The sequence below is a fragment of the Strix uralensis genome, chromosome 4, assembly GCF_047716275.1.
Source record: "Strix uralensis isolate ZFMK-TIS-50842 chromosome 4, bStrUra1, whole genome shotgun sequence".
NCBI classification, from domain to species: Eukaryota; Metazoa; Chordata; class Aves; order Strigiformes; family Strigidae; genus Strix; species Strix uralensis.
In genome coordinates, this window is record NC_133975.1 from 41,743,857 (window position 1) to 41,765,489 (window position 21,633).

General features: G+C 38.6%; 1 protein-coding gene across 2 annotated transcripts in view; it reads right to left on the bottom strand.

Annotated features, from left to right (window-relative positions):
• Positions 1-601: 601 nt before the first annotated feature.
• The window catches only part of GALNT7 (polypeptide N-acetylgalactosaminyltransferase 7), a 75,110-nt gene continuing 54,078 nt past the window's right edge, over positions 602-21,633 (bottom strand). The window contains exons 4-12 of one of the 2 annotated variants that reach the window (XM_074866462.1): positions 19,523-19,653; positions 19,148-19,227; positions 16,766-16,948; positions 13,644-13,761; positions 11,622-11,744; positions 9,334-9,552; positions 7,077-7,175; positions 5,640-5,768; positions 602-2,950 (exon numbers count right to left, since the gene is read on the bottom strand). In XM_074866462.1, the coding sequence (XP_074722563.1) occupies positions 2,813-2,950; positions 5,640-5,768; positions 7,077-7,175; positions 9,334-9,552; positions 11,622-11,744; positions 13,644-13,761; positions 16,766-16,948; positions 19,148-19,227; positions 19,523-19,653 (1,220 nt within the window). In that variant the 3' untranslated portion in view covers positions 602-2,812. Of the gene's footprint in view, positions 2,951-5,639; positions 5,769-7,076; positions 7,176-9,333; positions 9,553-11,621; positions 11,745-13,643; positions 13,762-16,765; positions 16,949-17,109; positions 17,293-19,147; positions 19,228-19,522; positions 19,654-21,633 lie in introns of both variants that reach the window. The other variant, XM_074866463.1, reaches the window with a different exon arrangement.

Consider the following 21,633-nt stretch of genomic DNA (forward strand, 5'->3'; position numbering starts at 1 on the left):
GGGTGCTGTTGGTTCTCCTAGTGCTAGGATACCCGGTAGTGAAGAAAGATGTCCCCTCCTTCCCATCAGTCCCTGTTTCTGTACATAAAAGGGTATTCCCTACATGAACTGGTCGCTGCTGTACCTCCAGGGTTTTGCCAAAGGAGCCTTTTGAAATCTGAATACACAGAAGGGCACAGACAGACGTGGCTGGGAAACAAGAATCCCATCTGTAAAAAAGTACTGTACATTTCAGCATTTAGGTTTGCTCTTAGGCCAGAACCTGTGTCTTCTGTGTCACGATTTAATTGCACACTCTTTTGCTAAGAAACCTTCTCAGGAAGATGTTTGACTGAAATATGTTTGTTGGTGGAAACATAAATAGACTAAGATAAAATACACAGTCAAAACACTACCAACTACTCCTGACCTTTGGTTTTACTTTAGAAATCATTCTCAAGATCATATTCTACGAGCATATTAGATCTACCTAATTAGATCAGGGCAGGTGATACAAAAATCCAAATGTATCCACGTGGCACCTCTCAGTGGGAATTTCATTTTTCATTTCACTGGAAAAAAACACGAGTCCCCAACAAATGTGACAAAAGGTACCTAGATAAAAAGTTAAAATAAAACACTTTTAATATTTGTACGTTTGTAACATTGAAGTGGTCTAGATTTTGAGATGTGGGGTTTCTATAAAGGTAATCATCCATTTTCACTCTGTAAAAGTATAGTAAACCCAAAAATTCAAATATTTTATTTACTTCACCTAAAAAACAAGCAACCCATAAGTAAGATAATACATAAGTTTCCCAGATTTATCCCTAATAAATTTTTTAAAGATTTATACAATTTCTACAGAAACATACAGTGTATCAAAATCTGCATAAATCAAATTTATAAAATATGTAGAAATGCATAGTGATATTATCATCAACTTACAAAGCAAGAATATGGGAATTATTTTTTTCCAAGCCAGCTATAGTAGGAAAAAGTCATTACAGCAACAGCTTCTTATGATCTCATGTTTTGTAAGGTTTCAGTCTCACATACAGATTCATATTCACACACAGCATCAGCTTTCAATGAATTGCACAAAATACCCATTTAAAATGCACACCCGCACAATTTATGTGCCACCATTCTTTCTCTTATGCATAGTCATATGATTAAATTAATCTACCCAACACACAAAAATGGAGTCAGTTTTCATACACACAACAAGTACCGGCACACACCCTTATTTTCCTTTTTTTTCCAGTTTCTCCCTCCTTTATTTTCTATTTTTCATAGCTCTGAAAGGATAGATGAGAAGTCTAAAGAAACTAGAAAAGATCCCAAACTAATAGATCAGTGCAGACAGCCCTATAAAGATCAAACTCTGTCACCAAATATGATACATAACCCTTGTTACCATCAATGGAAGGTGCATGCAATGCTATTCTAGATTTCAGGGAAGTATTTAGTCATATTTAATAGTGTGACATGTTATAGGCATAACTCTTACGAAATCAGTACACTGATGTCAGCATTTAACAGTCACAAAATCTGGAATAAGGAAGTGAGGATAAGTCATTTCTCTTCCACCTCTCTGTTCATTCAGAGTCAATATTTATACTCCTAAGGGAGTTTGCATCAACTTCTTTCCAGAACATTTTTAAAAACTACTTCTTCACATTCTATTCTGTACACTATAGCACCAAGTGGTTGTATTTTGTGTTTGTAATCCCTCAGGAAAAGTTTCCAATGACAAAAATAAGAAGGAAATTAGAACGAATAAACGCAGTTTCAGGATTTCCATTTCTCTTTTCAAATCTCGATCTGGCACCCAACTAGTTGAGAGATGTCCTTGTAAAGAATTACACAGATGTGTTAAGAAGCTGGATGTTTTTTTCTAATTAAAAGCCTTAATCCACTTCTAAGTGATTTCCATTTAAAAGAACAATATAAATGAAGCATTGGATTCTTATTAAGTTTTACATAATTGTGCAGCTTTATTTCTTTTGTTTTAAAAATTATTTTTATGTAAGGCATGGTTTAAGCAAGCAAGTTAGCGCTTATAAATTCTTAACTGGAATTGTGAGGGTGCTTACTTCCATCAAAATGTACCACATCAGCACTAAACTCAACACTAAGCTCTTCCTTGCACTGTACAAAGCGTCCACTCAAAGTAGAGCAGCCAAACTGGCAATAGCAATTTGTCTTCAGTAAGACAATAATTACACGGGGTGGTACGGTTGGTCCCTACCCCTGGTGACAGATCAGAAAAATCCATTGTATAATTTCCAACAAATGCTCTTCTTGTGAAAGAGAGAAATGAAAGAGGCACTAAATATGTTGAAATTCACCTTCCAAAAAAGCAGCATGACTGTGAGAGAAGGCCACCCTGGCTAATAACCTGTGGCAGTGCTTAGTAAGATGTAAAATTAAATAAAAATATACAACAGGTTGATAATCACCAAGTTCTGTGAAAATCTGGTTACTCCAACCTTTTCAAGTGTGTGTAAAAAAACTGCCTTCAGACCCCTGAGTGTAATCCCAAAGAAGACGACAATGCTTCTAGCTATGTTCCTATGAAACATAGCTAACAGCACATTAATTTACCAACATCTTAAAACAAAAAGATGTAAACATCTACAGAGTTTAAGGTAAAGCAGTTTTGTAAACATTAACTGCGGATGATAATGTTATTGTAATAATCACAGTTCCTCTATGTCCTTCATCCAAGCCAGGAGGCTCGCAGCTGTACAAAGTTAATAATTGCAGCAGTTTTCAGGCTATTTTCAGTCCTGTACAAATTAATGTGTCAGTAGGTAGGTTTTTCTGTCTACACACTAAGGATGTTGTTCATTTCCCATTTTTGCGTTGCTTTACTGGAGTCACACTCTGAAATGAAAACTTGATGGAGGACTTCCGAGCGATCCAAGCACTTCCCTGATGGAATGTGAGTAAATCGGTGCAGATTCTGGAAAACAAAACCATCAGGAACATGTATTGTGTGGGGTTTTTTTTGTTTTGCCTTTTTTTTTTTTTTTAAACATTTTCTTCACAACTGTGATATAGCTATCTACAAAACCAGGTTTCAGGATCCCAGAACAGATCTGTTTATACTGTTTTTACTCTTTGTTAAACACAGACTTTCACAGCCTTTGTATTGTGAAATGTTTGATATGTGTAGGTCCACTTGAGACCCCTCCCGTTTCCCTCAGGCAACAAACTGCTAAGAAAATGAGCAAAACTGTGTCTAAAATGCTTCCAGCCTTTTCATCCACCCTGTAACCAAAAGTTTAACTCTTGAGGACAGCTAACTCACTGGGCAGCCCAACACCAATGTTAACCACACTAGCAAAAAACCCAGCTTTGCTGCCTATTTGACTAGTAGAAGGAAAAGAAGAGGGTATGAGAGCAAGTGTGGCCTCTGGAGCAACAGGAGGCTGCCTAAGTAACTGCAGACCTATTGTGCTGAGCACATACAGGCTGAGACTTGCATGTTTGGCTGCTTCCACAGCCCCTGTGCTGCAATGCCCGAATCTCATGCATTTGTGAAATGGCCTCAGGCTTCTCTCCCACTTGCTGACCCCCTGAGCCAGATGCAGCCCTGACTCACTGACGGGTTGCATCTAGCATGGAGAGCAATGGAGCAGAAGCAAACCTGCAACACAGCGGCTGGGCTGGCGCTCTGCAGCCCTGCCCTGTGCGCCCAGATCCCCCTGGCGTGGGGACCCTTTCCATCACCCCATCACTCCCACATGCATGTGTGTGTCCAAACGTTGGTTCAACTTGACACCTGCTCCTGCCGTGTGGCCAGACATGGGGGTCCTCTACTTGGGGAGGTAAACAGATGTCTGAACAAAAGCAGTAGGCAGGACACGGCCAGCCCTGCTCTGGATGTTTGCTTATGGGCACCAAAGCCCTGCTACTGCTCAATGCTCAAGCAGCACAGATGTTATGCTCACCAAACTGGCACAAAAATGTTAATTCCAGAAACAACCAACCAACCAACCAGATAAAAATCTCCTGGCAGCTTTCATGTACATGAGGCCACAACATTTTTCAGCAGTTCATAAGCTTTTCATTCCTTACACCCTCCTCATTAGAAGAAACGGTCATACCCTCTGTAATGCACAGCAGTGCCAAATTTCTAGTATTTGTTTGGTTACACACCCTCGGTGGTCCTTTTGCTCTCACCGCTCCCCCCCTCCTTTTTTTTTTTTTTTTTCTGGAAACCAGTCAGTGTTTTGTTCTACAGCCCAGACCGTGCCTACTGGGCTTCCTTATAACTTGCGGTAATAAGCAAACAATTACACAACTTGGTACCACTGTGGAGGAAATGGATCTTCTTGCATAAAAGAAATGCTTAGAGAAGAGCCAAGTAACATGCTGGGACACACCAGAATGGCTGGAGAGTCAACAAGTGCTAGTTCCAGTATTAAAGCAAAAGTCATCGCACCAAAACACTGCTTATTGATTTTTAAATTTCAGATTTAAAGAATTTTGTCTATATGGCACAAGAAAGCTGGGTGGAAATGGCATTACGGTGCTTGGTATTTCCTAGCTCTGTGCAAGTATCAGAAAAAGTGGAGTGGCTTAAAGGATAACTAACAGATTTTGCTGCACTCAACAATGCCTACGTCTTTCAGACAACCACAATCCAGATAACCAGCTAATGAATTAATAAATATGCAATATGCTAGACAGACTGAAGAAAAATTGACACAGAATAGTTTCTTAGACACTGAACCAAGTTATGTGTGGCTATATCCAAGGATAAGGTCACCCTTAGACTATTCAGTCTCATTTTTTAGGAGACAAACAGAAACATAGTCTTAGACATTTTTTAAAGTAACACTTTCAAAACTAGTATTAATAGAGGACTTACAGATGTAGTGGCTAAAGAGACTGTAGCAGTCCTCGCATACATATCAGCCAACGTTCCAAGTCTTTATTAAAAATTCATAGATTTTGCAATAGCATTATGATGGCGCCACACCCAGAATTCACAACAGAGCATGTTATTAGAGAATGGCTAATGAACAGGAAAAAGAAATACAGAAGGCGGCAAAGACAACACAAAATGGCAAACGGTAACACTACGTTTATGTATTCCTACGTAGGCTTAAAAAGATCTTCTGTCTTTAAACAGAGCAACACTTCAATTTGGACCTCCCAAAATCAGATCTAATATTGACCCTAGCTGCTAAATGCAATCCAGCATTTAAGTAATTTTCTCACAGCATGCATTACATAAAGTAACTCTCTTGACAGAAAGCATACAAAGCAGAGAGGGTGATGGCACTTAAAGCTTTTAGAAACTCTGTCACTGGTAGTGGACAACCTCTTTGCTTCCTCCGAGCTAAGTCCTAACTCCTAACATACCTGTGGCAGCACATGTAGCCTCATGAGATTTTCCTTAAAGATTCTGCTACAGAAGACAGCAACTAGAACCGCTAGCAAAAGCATCTTCCCCTAGAGGAAGTTTTCCTGGCAAACGGATTTCCGAGAATGTGCAATTAACAATTTACTCTACTTGGTTCAGTTAACCTTGTCGTAGATCTTTATTTTCAGATATGCATAAAATCATAAAAAAAACAGGTGCAAAAAACCAGGATGCAAATTATAGTTTCTTTTCTGCTATATATATATATGTTGCATACCTTGAAGTATTGCCAATCCTTGTATTCATTCTGATTACAGTGCGTAATCATAATTTTGGATCCATCTGGTCCTTTAGTTAAGCACTGATCGTACTGCATGAGTTGATTAGCTTCATTGATTCGGAAAAGCTAACAGAAGAAAAAGCCACCTTTTTAACAGTTGACTCAAAATAATGAGTATTTTAGAAACACTGAAAATACCAATGAAATTGTATCATTCAAAACATTCTCTGGTGTTATTACACCTGTATTTCAGGAAGGTTCTTTATTTTACATGACGTAACACGTTTTACTATCACAACACTCAATTTCATGGATAACTTTCCTGTAGAATTTAAAAGGCTAAGAAACTTACCTAGCAAGACAAAAATGATTGGATTCCCATTTGGGAGACTTCTGAAAGTGTTTGATTAAAAGCCTTTGTATGATTTGATGGCCACACAATCCACTATCTTTCTAAAGGTCTGGTAGCAAGTCCTTGGTCCTGGACAGTAACTTCATGTGAAGACAGTAAAAACTTGGGCATTTTATCCACGGAGAAAATCAAATTAATACAAAAAGATTACCCTAGCTGCTACTTATGAAATATTGTTATAGGGGTTTTGGGGGTAACATATCCAGAAGTAATAAGGAACTTTTTCATCAAATATCAAAATAAAAGAGACATTTCCAGGGGCTACTAAGAGCTAACCCAACTATGTTTTTTTAAAAGCATCATTCTGCATGTGATTTCAAGACTGCCGTGACAAAACTTGCATATTTCAAGTCTATGTCAGCGTAAGTAAGGACTTTAAATTCTGAAATGTTTTCCAACTGAAAAAGGAGATGTAAAGACAGAACAGTGTGTTCGTGGGGTAGTGTGGGCAGGTTTGTGACGATACAGGTCAAACACAATAGCAGCTTGGATTGCAACTATTAGTAATTATGTTCTGCTAGTTAATTTGTAAATGAAGCAGAGACAAATTCGTATTCTATTTCTTGTCTCCTGTGGTGGAAAACAAGTTACTTCACAAGTGTTTTATACTTTCATTAGAGCAAACCTACTTTGTGACATAACTGAGCCAAAGTGAGTACCAGGTTTGTTTCCTGAAGCATTAATTATTAAGTGAAGATAGATGATCAATGAGCAGCAATGCCAAGAGCTGCAGCTATTCTAATGCAGTGATATGGTTGCTTTAAAACACAGTTCTTGCTTCCTCATGTACCTGCTTCACTAAAGAAGAGATTACAAATTTGCCTTCAATTTTGTACCATTTGTTTGAAATTATATTTTCAGATTCCCATACTTTAGTGATGTCAGTATGCTTATGGAAAATCCCTAACTCCCATCTTTGTAGCTGGCACCTAAGTGGCTTTACATACAGGCTTAACAGAAAACTGGCCTGTTATCATCCACAACAAGTGATTCTCCTTCAGACTTGCCTCCAAGCTCCTTACCTGATTTCCTCCCATTCTGTGGCACGGCCCAAGCTCAACGAAGCCACCGTTGGTGTGCCCCATGCTATCAATGCAGTAAGCGGTTTCAAAGCCTCTAATCTGGAAAAGAGGTTTTGCACTCTAAGTTAGTCTCAAGGTAAAAATGAGCGTGAAGGAGTTCAGAAAATACCCACTTATCTTTCAAACCAGAAACAGATATCCGACAGAGAGATAGGAGACAAACCTGTTTATGGAATTTAAATACTGACGTTAACTTTTCTGGGAGATGGAGTTTCAAGCTGTCCATGCTAATTTCTAGGCTCTTATGTGAGTTAGAGTACACTGATAAGGCTGGAGTTGCAAAGCTCACTTCCAAATTAATGACTCCGAAATGCAGGACTTCCAAGTATTTTAACTTACTCAACCTCCTATCAAAGTATGTGCAGTCTCTCAGGTCTTCATAAATAAAGCAGGAGCTCAGCTAAGTTGCTCTCATCTTGTGGATGAGAGAACGGGATGCAGAGAAGTAATGCATGGCAGTTATTAACTGCAGCCAGGCACAGCCCACTGACCTGGCTGCTCAGATCTACCTTCTACAGCAGCAATTACCCAGAAAAAAGGAGATAAAATTGATGAGGGGCAGGCACAGGTATAGGGATGTCAGAAAGCATGCCTCAACTGCAGGTTATCCCATTCCCTTCTCAGAAGGGCCAAAAAACAGCTTTACAAAGCCCTTACGACATTCTTTCCAGACCTATTTTCTTTGCCAGAGCCTCTTTCTTCTTCGTGATGGTAGAAGACAGTCTGAAGGACTAAGCTTAGACCTGACTTCCAGAGAGAGTGTTAGGGAAGATGAACCTCACACTTTCATTCCCGACAGTTTGTAAATGCAATTAGTGTGGTGTTACAAATGGGGGGACAGAAATTTCTCAGATGTGGGGTAACTAGCAGCCAGTGAAGAAGTGTTGAAGAAAACTTCAGAGAAGTCTCTGAACTGCCAACTTTCCTGTTGCTTCATCAGAGCCGCTTGCTTTTATCAGGGATGATTTCCCACAAGGTGGCCATTATTGTTTTATTCTCTTCAGATACTTTCACCTCAGTGAACAGTAATATATAACATGCCTTCCTAACACTTTACATGGATTGAAGAGAGGTCTAACGCTAATGTAAGTAACTGATACTTAGAGCTAACCTTCAGGTAAGAAGGTGGCATTGTTCACCTGGTCCCTCAGATACACAACTATTTGTACTCTCTTACTCTGTGCACATGTGCTATATCACTAATTCCTCAGAGAAACTACAGATGACATTTTCTTGGCCACAGGAAACACCACAGATCTGTACTTTCTAATGCACTTTTGAAGCTACAAAACCAGGTCCATCATACGTTGGAAAAGAAGGTTGTTAAATTTGCTGGGACACAAGAGTCCTCTGCTAGCGAGATGATCTTCTGATTTTACCTCCACAATCTGTGAAAGTAAAATTAATAGGAGAGACAGGGCAAGGTTGGAACGAACTGAAAAGGGCAGAAAACCCAAAAAACATGAAAGCAGGGAAGAGACTTGCAGTAAGAGCTCCTCAAGGTGTGGGCTAAATGCCAGAACAAAACGGGTAGGCTTCAGTGAGGTGTCCTGCACTCACCTGGCAACATGCTGTCTTTCTCTGTCAGCCATGTGAAAATGCCAAATTTGTAACCACATTCTTAATTTAGCAAAGTCATACTCATATATGCTAATGCTGGAAATGACTGTTAAGGAATCATATCAAATTATTACATGCAGATGAGGGATTTACTGAGTCTGTAACTGTATGAATACATCCCAGGCTAGCAAATGTAGGCAGAATGTATTCCACCTGGATTTGATCTATTTGACCTAATATGATCTATTCTCTAGGCCTTCACAGAAAAAGACTTTCACCTATTAATCTTTGCCAACACTCCTACACACACAGGATTCGCATTTTTTCTTTCAAAAAACCTTCAATTCCAATTATGGAAAAAAGAGCTTTAGACATAACTGAAGACAGGGCTAGAGATAAAATCATCCTTCAAGGACCTATGGAGCTAATTAAAAAAAATTGCACCTCTTACAATATATACTTTTTTTTTCCCCTAGGGTTATATGTCTATAGCTGTCTGGCTAGTATTACATACTTTCCTACAGCAGTAACCAAAGAGCCTGTTCTCAGACTGATGTCAAGTAACAACTGCTTCCTTTTGAATTCCCAATTGAAAAAAAGGCTCCTAAAATAAACACAGGTTATGCGCTGTACTTACCTCTCCCCAATCCACATTTTTAGGCGGTAAGGGATAATACGAAGTTATATCATATGCTATTTCTTCCATAAACCATTTAAAACTTTTGCAGTTGTGATCTTCACGGAATTTTTTCAGCTCAGATATATCTCCATAGGGTAGTGCTTTTGTCTCCGGCCGACTGGCATAAAAGTAATCTTTGTATTCATCCCACCACACTTCTACAACTCTGACATAGTTCTGTGAAGAACAACAACATTGCTGTGACCTCAAAGCACACACAACAGGTCATATGCAACTGCATGTTAATTCCAGAAATTTAAGGATTTCTCCTCTTAAAAAGTGACAGCATGAAATTATTATATATTATAAACTAATAGTTTGCCACCTTCAGCAGATTATACAAAACACGTGCATATTCTTTTCAAATGACAGTTCAGGACTGAAGCCAGCAAAATAAAATGGATTGCTTAACGAGAGTACAAACTCTTTTTCTGTTTAAAGAATGTTTATTTGAAAATAAAGACTCTTCAGTTACGGGTGCAATAAAATGTTGCAATTACTTGCTGTGTACCAGAACTGCAATTTAAGAGTTTCTATTCACCTTCTACAGTTTTAATACAGAGAATGATAGGCGTTAGTCCACTAAGGGTGAAAAAATTAAGTCTTCAACAGGTCAGCTATGACACACCAAGGGGATTTTATCTTCTTAAGTAAAGCAGTTTATTGCTGATTGGAGAAAAGGAAAAAATGGATAGCTTGCCTGGTGAACAAGCCTTTCCCTCACACCTTTCTTCTCAGTCTATTTGATGGCTCTTATCTCTGTATTACCTGTACATGTTCTAGAGATGCACACCTTGCTTTGTACAGTTCTTCTAGCAGTAATGACCTGGTGTTAAAACAGTCTTAATAGATCTGACTAAAGGCACAAATTGTTGTGAGTTTTACTTTAATCCACATCCAACATAAATTGAAAAAAGCTGTAAAAAAGCACATTTACTATGGGGATAAGGGGGTGCCTGAAGAAGGAGAAAGCTATTCCTGCATCCTGCCTTGTACAGAGAAGCAACGTAGTATTTAAGAACACTCAGCAGTGTTTTGTTGTGTTCAGTAAGCAGACAAGCAGACTCAGGTAAGGTGTTTAGATATGCAGTAAATATTTTTTTTATCAGCTTTTCAGAAGAGTGAAATGGTTTTTATAATTTCAGACAAGGCAAACAAACATCTTGCCTGCACTGAGCAATGGAGCTATCATTTGCTATCCTGTCTCCCATTGCTCTGTCTCTACTCCCAGCTATGCCCATTTCCCCCTACTCTCCCTTGTACTGGTCAGTCCTAGTGCTTGTTTGATCAAAATGTTAATCAATTCACATTACAAATAGAGGCTTTTTAGTTTTCTACTATTAAACTAGGCTTTCTAGTTCTTTTCAACAGAACCAACTACTAGCTTGGCTCAAGCCATACTCTGTAAACCTACCAATAGGCATTGTCAAAGGTAACATCTAGGAAGATGGCTCCGGGATTGGAATTTACAAAGAACTGGGTCTTTGGGAATGGGATTTACCAATGCCAAAACACTGCACAAGAGAAAGCTTAAACTAAGCAATAAGAAACCTTAACAGGAGGGTTGTCTCTCTTCTGGTAGGTGCAAACTTATATGAAACCATTTTTCTTGAATCAAATTCTCTCTTCAGATACAGACAGCTGGCTCACTCTTTTCTTGCAGTGATGTCTACTTCTAATACCATGGCTTGAGCAACACTTCTGAACCTGCAGGGTGCTTGAAGAGTTAGCAACCTTTACGATCAAGTGCAGAGTACACCATTTTCCCAGGTGTCATTCACTGCTTCTTGATTAACAAATGCAGCCACAAAGGTCTGAGAGATGCTAGATTACAGCATTCGCTAACTCAGCCTAGGATCACACCCTATCAAGCCAAAGAGTGATTTCAAACCCATGACCATCATTCTCCAGGAGTGTCCTGTAGTTACTAGAGTTGTTTGTACTTCAGCTGGGCACAGTGCAGCAAAGGCTTGGGGTGCTGAGAGTAAGCAATAGAAAATGTGATTTATAACTCAAAGACAGGAAAGGGTGGAGCAAGAAGATGGGTTCTAGGAATCTCTACTCTTAATAACAGTGGCATTGGCACAAAGATTTCCCTCCTGTGGGGATGACCATCTTAGCTCTAGACACTAAATAACTTTCGATGAAGTGCTCTCTAAATTGCTACTGATAATTTACATACATTTATCTAAAACAGTTGTTACCTAAAATCAAAAAACACCTTCAAGGTTGCAGCACAACAGTACCTTTAATGTGGGAGAAGACCCAACATACACAGGGGGTGGATTTCCTTGCCAACCCTGCAGACGATAGATGTGTCCAACACGAGAACAGGGAACAAACAACAGTTTTCCCCCACACTGCCAGATCTACAAGTTAAAGCAAAGTTATTATTAATATATATGCACAGGAATTTAAGACAGATAATAAATTATGGAAGAAGTGTCAACTACTTTTCTTACTATACCAACTGTGTGATATAATTAAATATTTTCGCTTCAGATGTACGCATGAACATAATAGGTCTCTGAAATGATAGGCTGTATTGAGTACATCTTCAACTCAGCCATGAAATTACTCAACTAAATTACTTTTTAGAAAAGCTTTTTAAAAAAGTTTGCCATCTATTTCATTGCTATTTTAAAACAACAGTCATGAATGAGTGCACAAAATCTGGAACTGGGTAATTTTTGTTATGACAGAATTAATAGTATTTTGATTTTATTAAAGCAATGCACGTACCATCGCTAAGATGGGTTTTGGTTAGACGCCCATCACATTTAATTTTTCCTTAATAAAGACTAGTAGGAGATAAGGATGTCTTTGGTAACCCATTGTTCCAAGTACAAACAGATTTTTATTTAATTATAGTAGCTGAAAACAAAAAATGGGTAAAAAAATATTACCATTCTGAAATTCCCTCCCTCCCACACATCCTTGGATAATCTGTTTATGGGGAAAAAAACTCCATACCTAAATCTGAATTTAGTTGCTATAGCTTTGACAAGTTTGAAATGCAGCATCAAATCCAAATTCCAGCTAACTTTGGGGATGTTCCAAATCAGTCCAAATTCCAGATTATGACTTCACAGTATTAGGAAAGATGGGCAGAACAGTTTACTTTCTTCATTGCATGATATTGATTTTCTTAAGTTTCATCAAAAAACCCCTCAGATATCCAAGGCCATTATATTTGCTATCTAGGAGTCAGCATGCAAGACTGAAAAATGTTATTTAGTTCTTCTGAAGATTGGTTGTGATCTACATGAAGCCAATTTGGAGGTCTCAACATAATCAGCACTTCAATTACAAAACTACTGTATGTAATTTCAATCATGATTTAGCTCTAAGCAAGATGGAGAATTAGAAAGATAAAGACCCGCTATGTGTAACATCCTCAGTAACTACCTTTTGCATATGGATTTACAGCTGAGCAAGTGCACTCAGAGCTTTCCTCAAAATCATGAAGAACAAGAGTAGCTACAGGAGTAAAATTCAGCTACGATTTTGCAGATCACTCCTGAGGATATTAGATATCTCCACTTTTGTTTGTTAATTGGGACAGATTCCTGCTGTCTGCCACTTGTGTCATTATGAATACTGAAGTTACAAGAAGCTAATGATTATCATCTTACGTTTCCTGCTAACTGAAGAGCATGCATATGCCTAAGAGTGAAAATAAAATCTTCTGCAGTGATTATGAATTATGCAGTTAGCTTTTCAATTATGAAGACTTCTCTTGTAAAGAAGTTCTTGAAATTTTGAAAAGTATATTGAGAACATTTTTCACCCATAAAAATAGTAGGAAGAAGGAAACCAGGGCAGATTACTTTGCATCGTTATATACTTTACAGACATCTATGCATAAACTGAGTGCTACTTGTTCTCCATAATCACTTCCATTAGAAACAACATTTTTTCATACTCACCATGACAGCACTCAGTTCCCCCCCATCAAATTTGCTACTCTAGTTTCAGGTTAGATATTCAGGGGAGGGTGCAATCCCAAACCATTAACAAAATCTAGATTACTCAGCATTTGGGTCTCAGCACTAGGCCACCACTCTCAACACTTCTGCCCCAAAGCCCACAAGGAAACCCTGAGGACACGCATCTCTGCCACAACATCTCCTCACAACAAAACCTTCTGGGCTTCATGAGGCAGAGGTGGTGCAAATTGGAGACAGGTCTGTCTGAACTCCAAACAAAAGTACTTATAGAAAAAAAAGATCTACTAAACTGAATTAGTTTTCAATTTTTGGTGTTACCTTGTAAGAAATTTCAAAATTTTCACCACCCCAGATCTGAAGCCCTGGATCGTAGAGACCAAGCTCAAAGAAGAAATCACGTTCAATGGCAAACAACCCACCAGCCATTGCAGGGGACCTGAAAGAGGAAGACAGTGTAACTCCTTCTGTCAAAAGGATATGATAACACTTGGAAGAAGCATTAATTAAAGAAGCATTTAAATCACTGTTAACATATAATAAAGATTAGATAAATGGCAATACACTGAAAAATCATGAAGCTTTGTCATCCTCTTCCAGCAATTTTCTGAAGTGACATCTGTATAATTTCTAGTGAAGTCACAGCTTCTATTATGTCGGGTTTTGTATTTTTTTGTTTTGGTTTTGAATTTAATTATACAAAATTTTGTACATAATTATCTGTTCAGCCAGTAAGAATCAGTTTTTGAGATAACAGATGAGACTGCATAGCAGACTTGTTTACATTCCGAGGAGCTGCCACATTGAAACTTGTTGTCTATTAAGAAACAGTTTTTCCAGCTAAATGACACCTTTCAATCTTCTCCCTCTGGCTCTTTTTCTACCACTGCCATATGAGACACTTTTCATTGTACTCAGTGAAATTTTTAAGAGGGCCTGGATCAAGTTGTATGAGGTTTCCATTTTGTCTTTTTTTTTTTTTTTTTTTTTTTAAATGGCTTTGTAAATCCCTTCATGTATGCCAAAGTTCAATTAGCAAGTTTTAATGTGTCAAAAAGACACTGTGGTTTGGATCAGAGCATTTTTGCAGAATGGCTCTAACCAAAATTGTATTTGGTAGCTTGCTCGCACTGAAATAGAAAGTAAGGTATGTTAAGCCATTTCCAGTGCACATACCAAGCATTTTTCACCTGCAGATCAATAAATATATAAAAACCCTAATGGATACAAGCTGAAGTCCCTACTAAGTTGGCAGTTTTTTAAAAAAAAAAAACTGGTAAGGAAAAAGTGAATTCTTTCTGACTTTGATGATCTGCAGCACTGAAAGGAGGAGGATCCAAGAGTCCAGGTAACTCTGGTGAGCCAAGTAAAAAACAAGTGAAATATTCCTTCATGACCAAATTATTGATGGGTCATTTCTAGCACTATTGTCTCTTCATTCCATTAGATTTTTAACTTAGCGGTGCTCCTTTCAACAGCAACGATTACGTATTTCCCTTCTGCACATAAACGTCTGGAAGGAAACTGCTTAAGAAAAAGTATCCTGTAGGGTTAACGTACCCCCTCTGCATAGCAGGGACAGGGCAACAACAAAAACAGAGCTGCTGGGTCTACCAGCTGAGTTAAGTATAATGGTTATCAGTTTAGTTGCTCTCCAAATCACCGGATCAGGTGCTTAGTTACTCCTAAACATCCCCTTCTACTTGTCTGCCTACTGTATTTTCCTCCAACACTGATTTTGCATCACCAGGGTCCAAAGGGTGGGAAGCCAGCGAGTACAGCAGGGAGAAGCACGTTGTGTAGCACAGCCCCATGGCTTTCCTGCATTTCTGGTCTTCCTCAGCACCATGAAGACTTGACAAGTGTAGAGGCCTCAGATGCTGAAGTTTCAGTCTTGGCCTCCAACATGCTGTCAAGTGTGTTAAAGAACACAGTAAAATCCGCATAAGCTCAGTAGTTTATTTTATAGGATATGAAGAGGTAAGCATAATATTACTGAAAGAAGGATTCAGTCCTGGGGCAATTCTCACATTACAAAAAGTTTGTTTCTGCGCTTTAAGCTGTTGAGGTTTTTTGTTTGTTTGTTTGTTTTCTTTTTAAACTAAGCAATCCTGGCTATGGTTTCAGCAAGACTTTTACTTGGTCTTACTTGCCTTGGTATTGCTGCAACAAAATGCATACAGCCTGGACAAAAACAGATGCAGGCAATGTCTCTCTTTAAAAGAAGCATCGTAACTCTGAAGGTATTATTAAAAATAAAGTCATCTTTAAAACCATTCTGAGAACATGTGTTCTGTGTTTCTGGTAACAGTTTAAAGACCTGTTTGGATGGTAAACGTAGAACACAACAGTGATGTTTGAAATAGTTTATCCCCCCTAAGCGAATATTAAAGTTCCAATGTGGACAGCCTTGTCAGAAAGTGGTATTATTTATACTATATACAAACCAGATCAAAGCTTTAAAACCTTGCATGTGTTGCCATTTTAGCAGAGAACAATCATGGGTGAGGATAGGGAATTACCAACATCAGTTCTTACAATGTTTAAATCATATATACAAGCAATAGAAGACATTAGATTCTGAAGATGTGAGGACTGCTTTCAAATGCAGTAACACGGTTAGTTAAGTGTGAAGGGGAAAGTAATAAAAAACAACAGAACCACAGTCTCCCAGTCTTGAAAATCCATCCAGAAACCGTAGTTTCTAAGCTAGGGTTTCTAGCCAGTTTCTGTGAAGAAAACATACCCCCTTACAAAGCATAAGAAAAAGGCGGGACTTCTGTGAAAGTTATTGGGAGTTTTCCCAGAAAATAAAGTGGTGTTTTTTTAATACTGCATTTAATAATGCATATTAAATTAAAATCCCCAAACATACTAAGACATTAGAAAATATCTAGCCAGGATTCTTAAACACTATGCTTCTTGGTCAGATGTGATCTGTTATGAAGCAAGTGGGAGAAATATGACAAAAGGGATTTTTTTTGATGCACATGCATAATACACGAGCTGTATGCATGCATCAAACTATGACAGCAGGCTACAGATTTTATGCATTACTGGCTATTATAAATACAGCATGCTTGTTATTTCAAATCAAATGGTTAGATAAGCACTGTGGTTTCCAACACTACTTTTAAAAAACTATCATAGCTAAATAAAGTTTTCCCTGGAAACAAAATCATACAGTATTTTATTTTGCCAAACAAAACCCTGTCATTCTAATGTGCACCCTATTAACCACAGAAGAGCAGGAATGGAGAGGCAACACAAGGTAGCAAAGGTATTTTGAACAAATAGTCAGTTGTAGCAAACAGGTCTGATTAAACAAAGCAGCTGGTGTGGTTAGAAATATGAAGATTTTCAGGCTAGAGGTACATGCAAGTTTTAGTGGATCAATACTGACTTCAGAAAAAAAAGAAACGGGTAAGTGATTTAGTGATTACCGATACGGTTCAGTTTTTGTCTTTCTGCTTTCCTTCTCTCGCTTGGTCAAGGGAACCCTCTTCCATAGCATACTCCAATCCCACGCTCCTCTAGCAAACCCATCTTCGTCACCACCCCCTTGCGGCACAATCTTATAAGTGTTGCCATCTATGACATCTATAAGCGGCACAGTGCATGTGGTTCTGCAGGGTGGCGGATGGTGGCAGGGAAGATGCAGTTATGTGCAAGGACCCGCATGGCACACGTGCACCAACCGTAGGTCATGGGAAAAGAGGGGGGGAGGGAAAAACGAAAGGGTTTAGACAATTATTCATTATGATTCACAGTAAACAGCTCTCTTTACCGATAAGGCTCAGTTTTATGTTTTCGTTTGGACTTTTCCTTGTGGCTTAACGGAATTCGTTTCCATAGCAAACTCCAGTCCCAGGCCCCTCTGGCAAAACCATCTTCATCCCCACCTTGTTGTGGCTCAATGGAATAATCATTCCCATCTATGTAATCTATTAGAGGTACAGTACATGTAGTTCTGAAACATTTATAGAAGGGAAAGAAAGAGCAAAATACAATTTCAGAAGAGTAATCTGTCTAATCTGAAATTTACACCATTAATTATTAAGCTTATAGAACAGTTTATACGAAGTCACTTGTCAACATATTATTAAAAAATGAAGCCTCATTAGAAGAAGAAAGAGTCCTTTATGTTTTAAGAGGTTCTGAAAGCAGAAACGTTAGGTGTGAAATGCTAATATATCAATTTGTTTACTGGTACTCTTTTCTTTATGTGTACTTCTTGACATTGGTCTTCCAATAAAGCACTGCTAGAGGCAACAGAAGAGCCTTTAGAGGGCTAGAGTTCTCACAGTATTATTTCCCGTGATTTCTATTCATATCAGATCTTAGCTGTCAACAAGTATGATAAGCTCTTAGCTTTTTCTAGTGTAAACATGGATTTTCACTATTCTGTCCTATTCAACTGCTCTGTAAATCCAACCTCTTAGGATAAAAAAAATGTTACTGGCACTCTCCTAGAAGCAGCCTTCAATAGAATTTTTCCTGCTTGATTTGCAATATGCTCCCCACTGTGCTCTATCACATACAATGTTCACCAAGGAAAAGACATTATGTTGTTATTCTCCCCAAATTTTCCAAATGAGTTTCCCGGTGACCAAACTTGGAGCATTTCCATCTTTTTAAGTCAAATCCTATGACAGAAAAATAAGGGGGGGGCAGGGAAGAAACACTAACGCTGTGCTCTTTTTGAGGCAGAAGTGGCAGCATGCTGCATCCAGGGCACCAGGGCTTGGAAGGAGGCAGCCGAGCGCTGCCCCTCCGGCACCGCGCACCTTGGCATTGTTGGTCCTCCTGCTTCTGCGGGCGGTGCTGGAGGATGCCTCTAAAGCTGCCTGTTCTCACCAGCCTTTCTTGTGTAAAAGAGTAACGCACACTCGATGGAAGCACGCAAGTGTTTCCATCTTCTCTTTAGTATCTTGGGCCAAATATAGTCTTGAAGCTGAGTTACAGCCTTTAAAACACACAAAAAACACCTCTTCAAGGAAGTTCTGGTAGTATGACAGGTTAACAAATACTTTTTAGGATTAAGCAGTTATTTTATGGGATTAAAGAGTTTAAACAAGCACACGGTTTTCTAAACACACATACCCCCTGACCATACAAGCGAAGAGTGTGGTAGCACATAGCAACAACAACATTTCAACAGCTAGAAGAAATGAAGCCACTGGGGATCTCCCTCCTCTGTCATCTCTTGCAGATCCCACGCACACAGGACAGGCGTTTCCACCACCAACTCCTGTCAAGCGCCTGGGCTTGCAGCAGAGACAGGCTCAAGCCCTGCCTCGGTTCGCTAGAGACAACACTCCGAAGTGCTTCAGAGGAAACAAGTAAGACCATATTGCAAGACCAAAGATGAGAAAGTTATAAAACTCTTCAGATCACAGGGGCTTTAAGTCCCCATTAAATCAAAGCATTTACTGCTACTTTTCCTCTACCAAAAATCAGGTTCTTATTTAGTTATTTTGTTTAATCAGGCTCCTTATTCAGCCTGAACACATTTTTGTAACAGTCCCTCAGTTGTAACAGTTGTTGCAGAAGACAAGAGTTGTCTTATATTTAATCTATACTAAGCAAAATATTCAGTATGCCTATTAAAATAAATTATCTGGAGATTTATTCATCTGACTATTTTCCTCCCTCCTTACATAGCTTTTATGCTGGGAGATAATAAAATCATCATACAGCAAATATTTACGTAGTTTGATATATACTGATATAACACATATTGACTATAGTTTGAAAAGTGAAGATTGTTACTGTGACTTTTCTTCTTAAGAGGCCAGACACTGGAAATAAGGGGAGAACATTACCTGTCCTTAGATATAGGAGCTATAAGTGGCGCATACCAATTAATTCCCACCTCACAATGGGCATCAAGGTAAACCAAAACCTTCAAAAAAAAAAAAAAAGGTAATTTATATTTCTGCATATGAGATCATGAAGATTTAATTAATCTTATTTACACTGAAATACTTTCATATTATAAACAAAAAAATGAAGCTTAAATGAGTGAAGTTAATCTCTCTTAAAAGCAGTATCAGTAATACTGATTTACGGTAATTTCTGATTTACAGTAATACTACGTTTCTATACATTTATTTGAACATAGAACCACCACCACCTCTGACCCCAAAAAAAGTAAAAGAAAAAAAAAAAAAAAGACTTGTGTGTGAACTGGCTCCTACCTGTCCGAGTTTAGCCTTCTGAGCACCAATGCTCCTAGCCTGGATTAAACCTTCTCTCCTCTCATTTCGGAATACCTTCACAAGGCCGTTCCACTGCTTAATATACTCATCCAGCCTCTCTTTTAAGTGTGCTATCGAATAACAAAGAAAAAAAAAATATTTTGGTGATGTTTAGCAATAAAAAATTTTATGCTCTTATTAATACAACCCAAATCCAACTCTACTTAAAAATATCTACAAACATTTCAGAGAATCTTAAATTCAACTGCCTGCACTACCACTCACAAACACTAAACCTGAAGAGATCAAGACTTGCAGCTCTCTGACTTCATGGCAAAGGTCTGTCTCTGGCACACCTGAAGAAAAAGCAGCTGAAGTGGTTGGCCACACCAGAAGGCTGGACAATTCCCAGGCACTTCCACGTATCACATAGTGGCTTTCAGGTTTTTGCCTGTATTCCAACCAGGCAGAGGAGCTTCTACACTTCAACACATGGTCTTTCCTCATCAGATAATGTCACATGTACAGTTGAAGGTACCACTTTTCAGTGAAACGTTTCTCTTCACTCACTTTCTGCCTCACAAGATTTTCTGTCAGTCTATTAAATCTGGAAACCTGAAAGAGAAACTCACCATACTCAAATTATTGCCCCCCTTCATCTAGGCCTGTTCCCCCTTGGGGCTGGGGTGGTCTTATGCTAATCTTCTAATGAAATTAATAATATTGGAGGGCCAGAATTGCAGCAAATAAGCAGTGGCTCATACTGATGAGACAGTAAACCTTTAGCCAAAGGGACTTTGTCAGTAAAGGGATGAGTAACCGCATAAGAATCACGGTGGGCTATGCTTAAATGGTTACAGATTTGTATTTGCACATTGGTCTTTGCCAAACTAATCTGGAAACCACATTCCTACCACACAATTTGAGAAAAGGATCCTAGTGTTGCATAATACTTTTACACAGATGATTCTGCTGAGTAAACTCACAAAGGCAGAAGGGCTGGCAGTCAGGCGTTTGCCCTTTGAGGGTATGCAGATTTAACTACTGGTGTTCATTTAAAATCTATTTTGGTACTGAAAGGTTCAAAAGAATTGCCTACAGCTTCAGCTTCTCTCAGTTGGGAACCAAAATAAGCCACCTAAGCTATAGCTGAGGCATCTATGCACTGGTTTGCACCAGCTCCAAAGGGCTGCTAGATGCCATGCCTGTGCTGATCTAACAGGAGAGGGGACATGCAGAGGTGAAGGACGTCCCTTTCGGGAGCAACAAGCCATCAGGTTGCTTCAGCAGGAACATCTTCCGCACCCTGAATGAAAAGGATTGAAGTCGGAGCTTGCTGCAACTTATGTTTCAGTATGTTTTATATTCTTGCCACCAGTATTAAAACCACTGTAGTTTAAACAAAAGCTACATATTAATAATTGAAATGGAAATGGTGGGTTTTGGAAGTGAAGTTTCCAAACTTGAAAATTCAGCAATTCTACCAAAGAAAATCTTCTGAAACTACTATATTTTAATACCCTTATTATTAATCCTCTTCACCTTTATAAAGGAGTAAGTTTTCTCAACTACAAGTTTTACGTATCCTCTTCTCCTTTCCCACACACATTTACAATTTCTTTTGTAAATCCTCGTGTGTTAGGAAAACGTCAAGGATACATAAATATCAAACTAGAGAAAGAACAATTTTATCACATATGCTGTACAGAATAACATGCCATGTAATCTATATAGAATATATGATATGATAACTGTGATATACATTTTTATAGGATAAAATCAACAGAGTTATGAGGTCATACTGAAGTGGTACTAAGAAAAATCTTTATACCACATCATTATTTATTCTTCAAATTCCAAGTACATGTTACAGAAGGATTGTCAGGATTGTTTCAAAGACTTAAAACCTGAAGTTATTTCCAGCTCTCCTGCCTATGAAGCCAAATGTTTTAGTTATGAAATGTTCAACTATGTAAGGCTCACAGGGAGCTGTAAAAACCTGTCATATTGATTGTGTAAAGCTTTTCTACAGTACAAGTCTCAGGACTTTGCAGTCCATTACCTCAAACCACGCCAGGGTTAGCAGCAAGTGCTATTTCCCACAGGAAAAC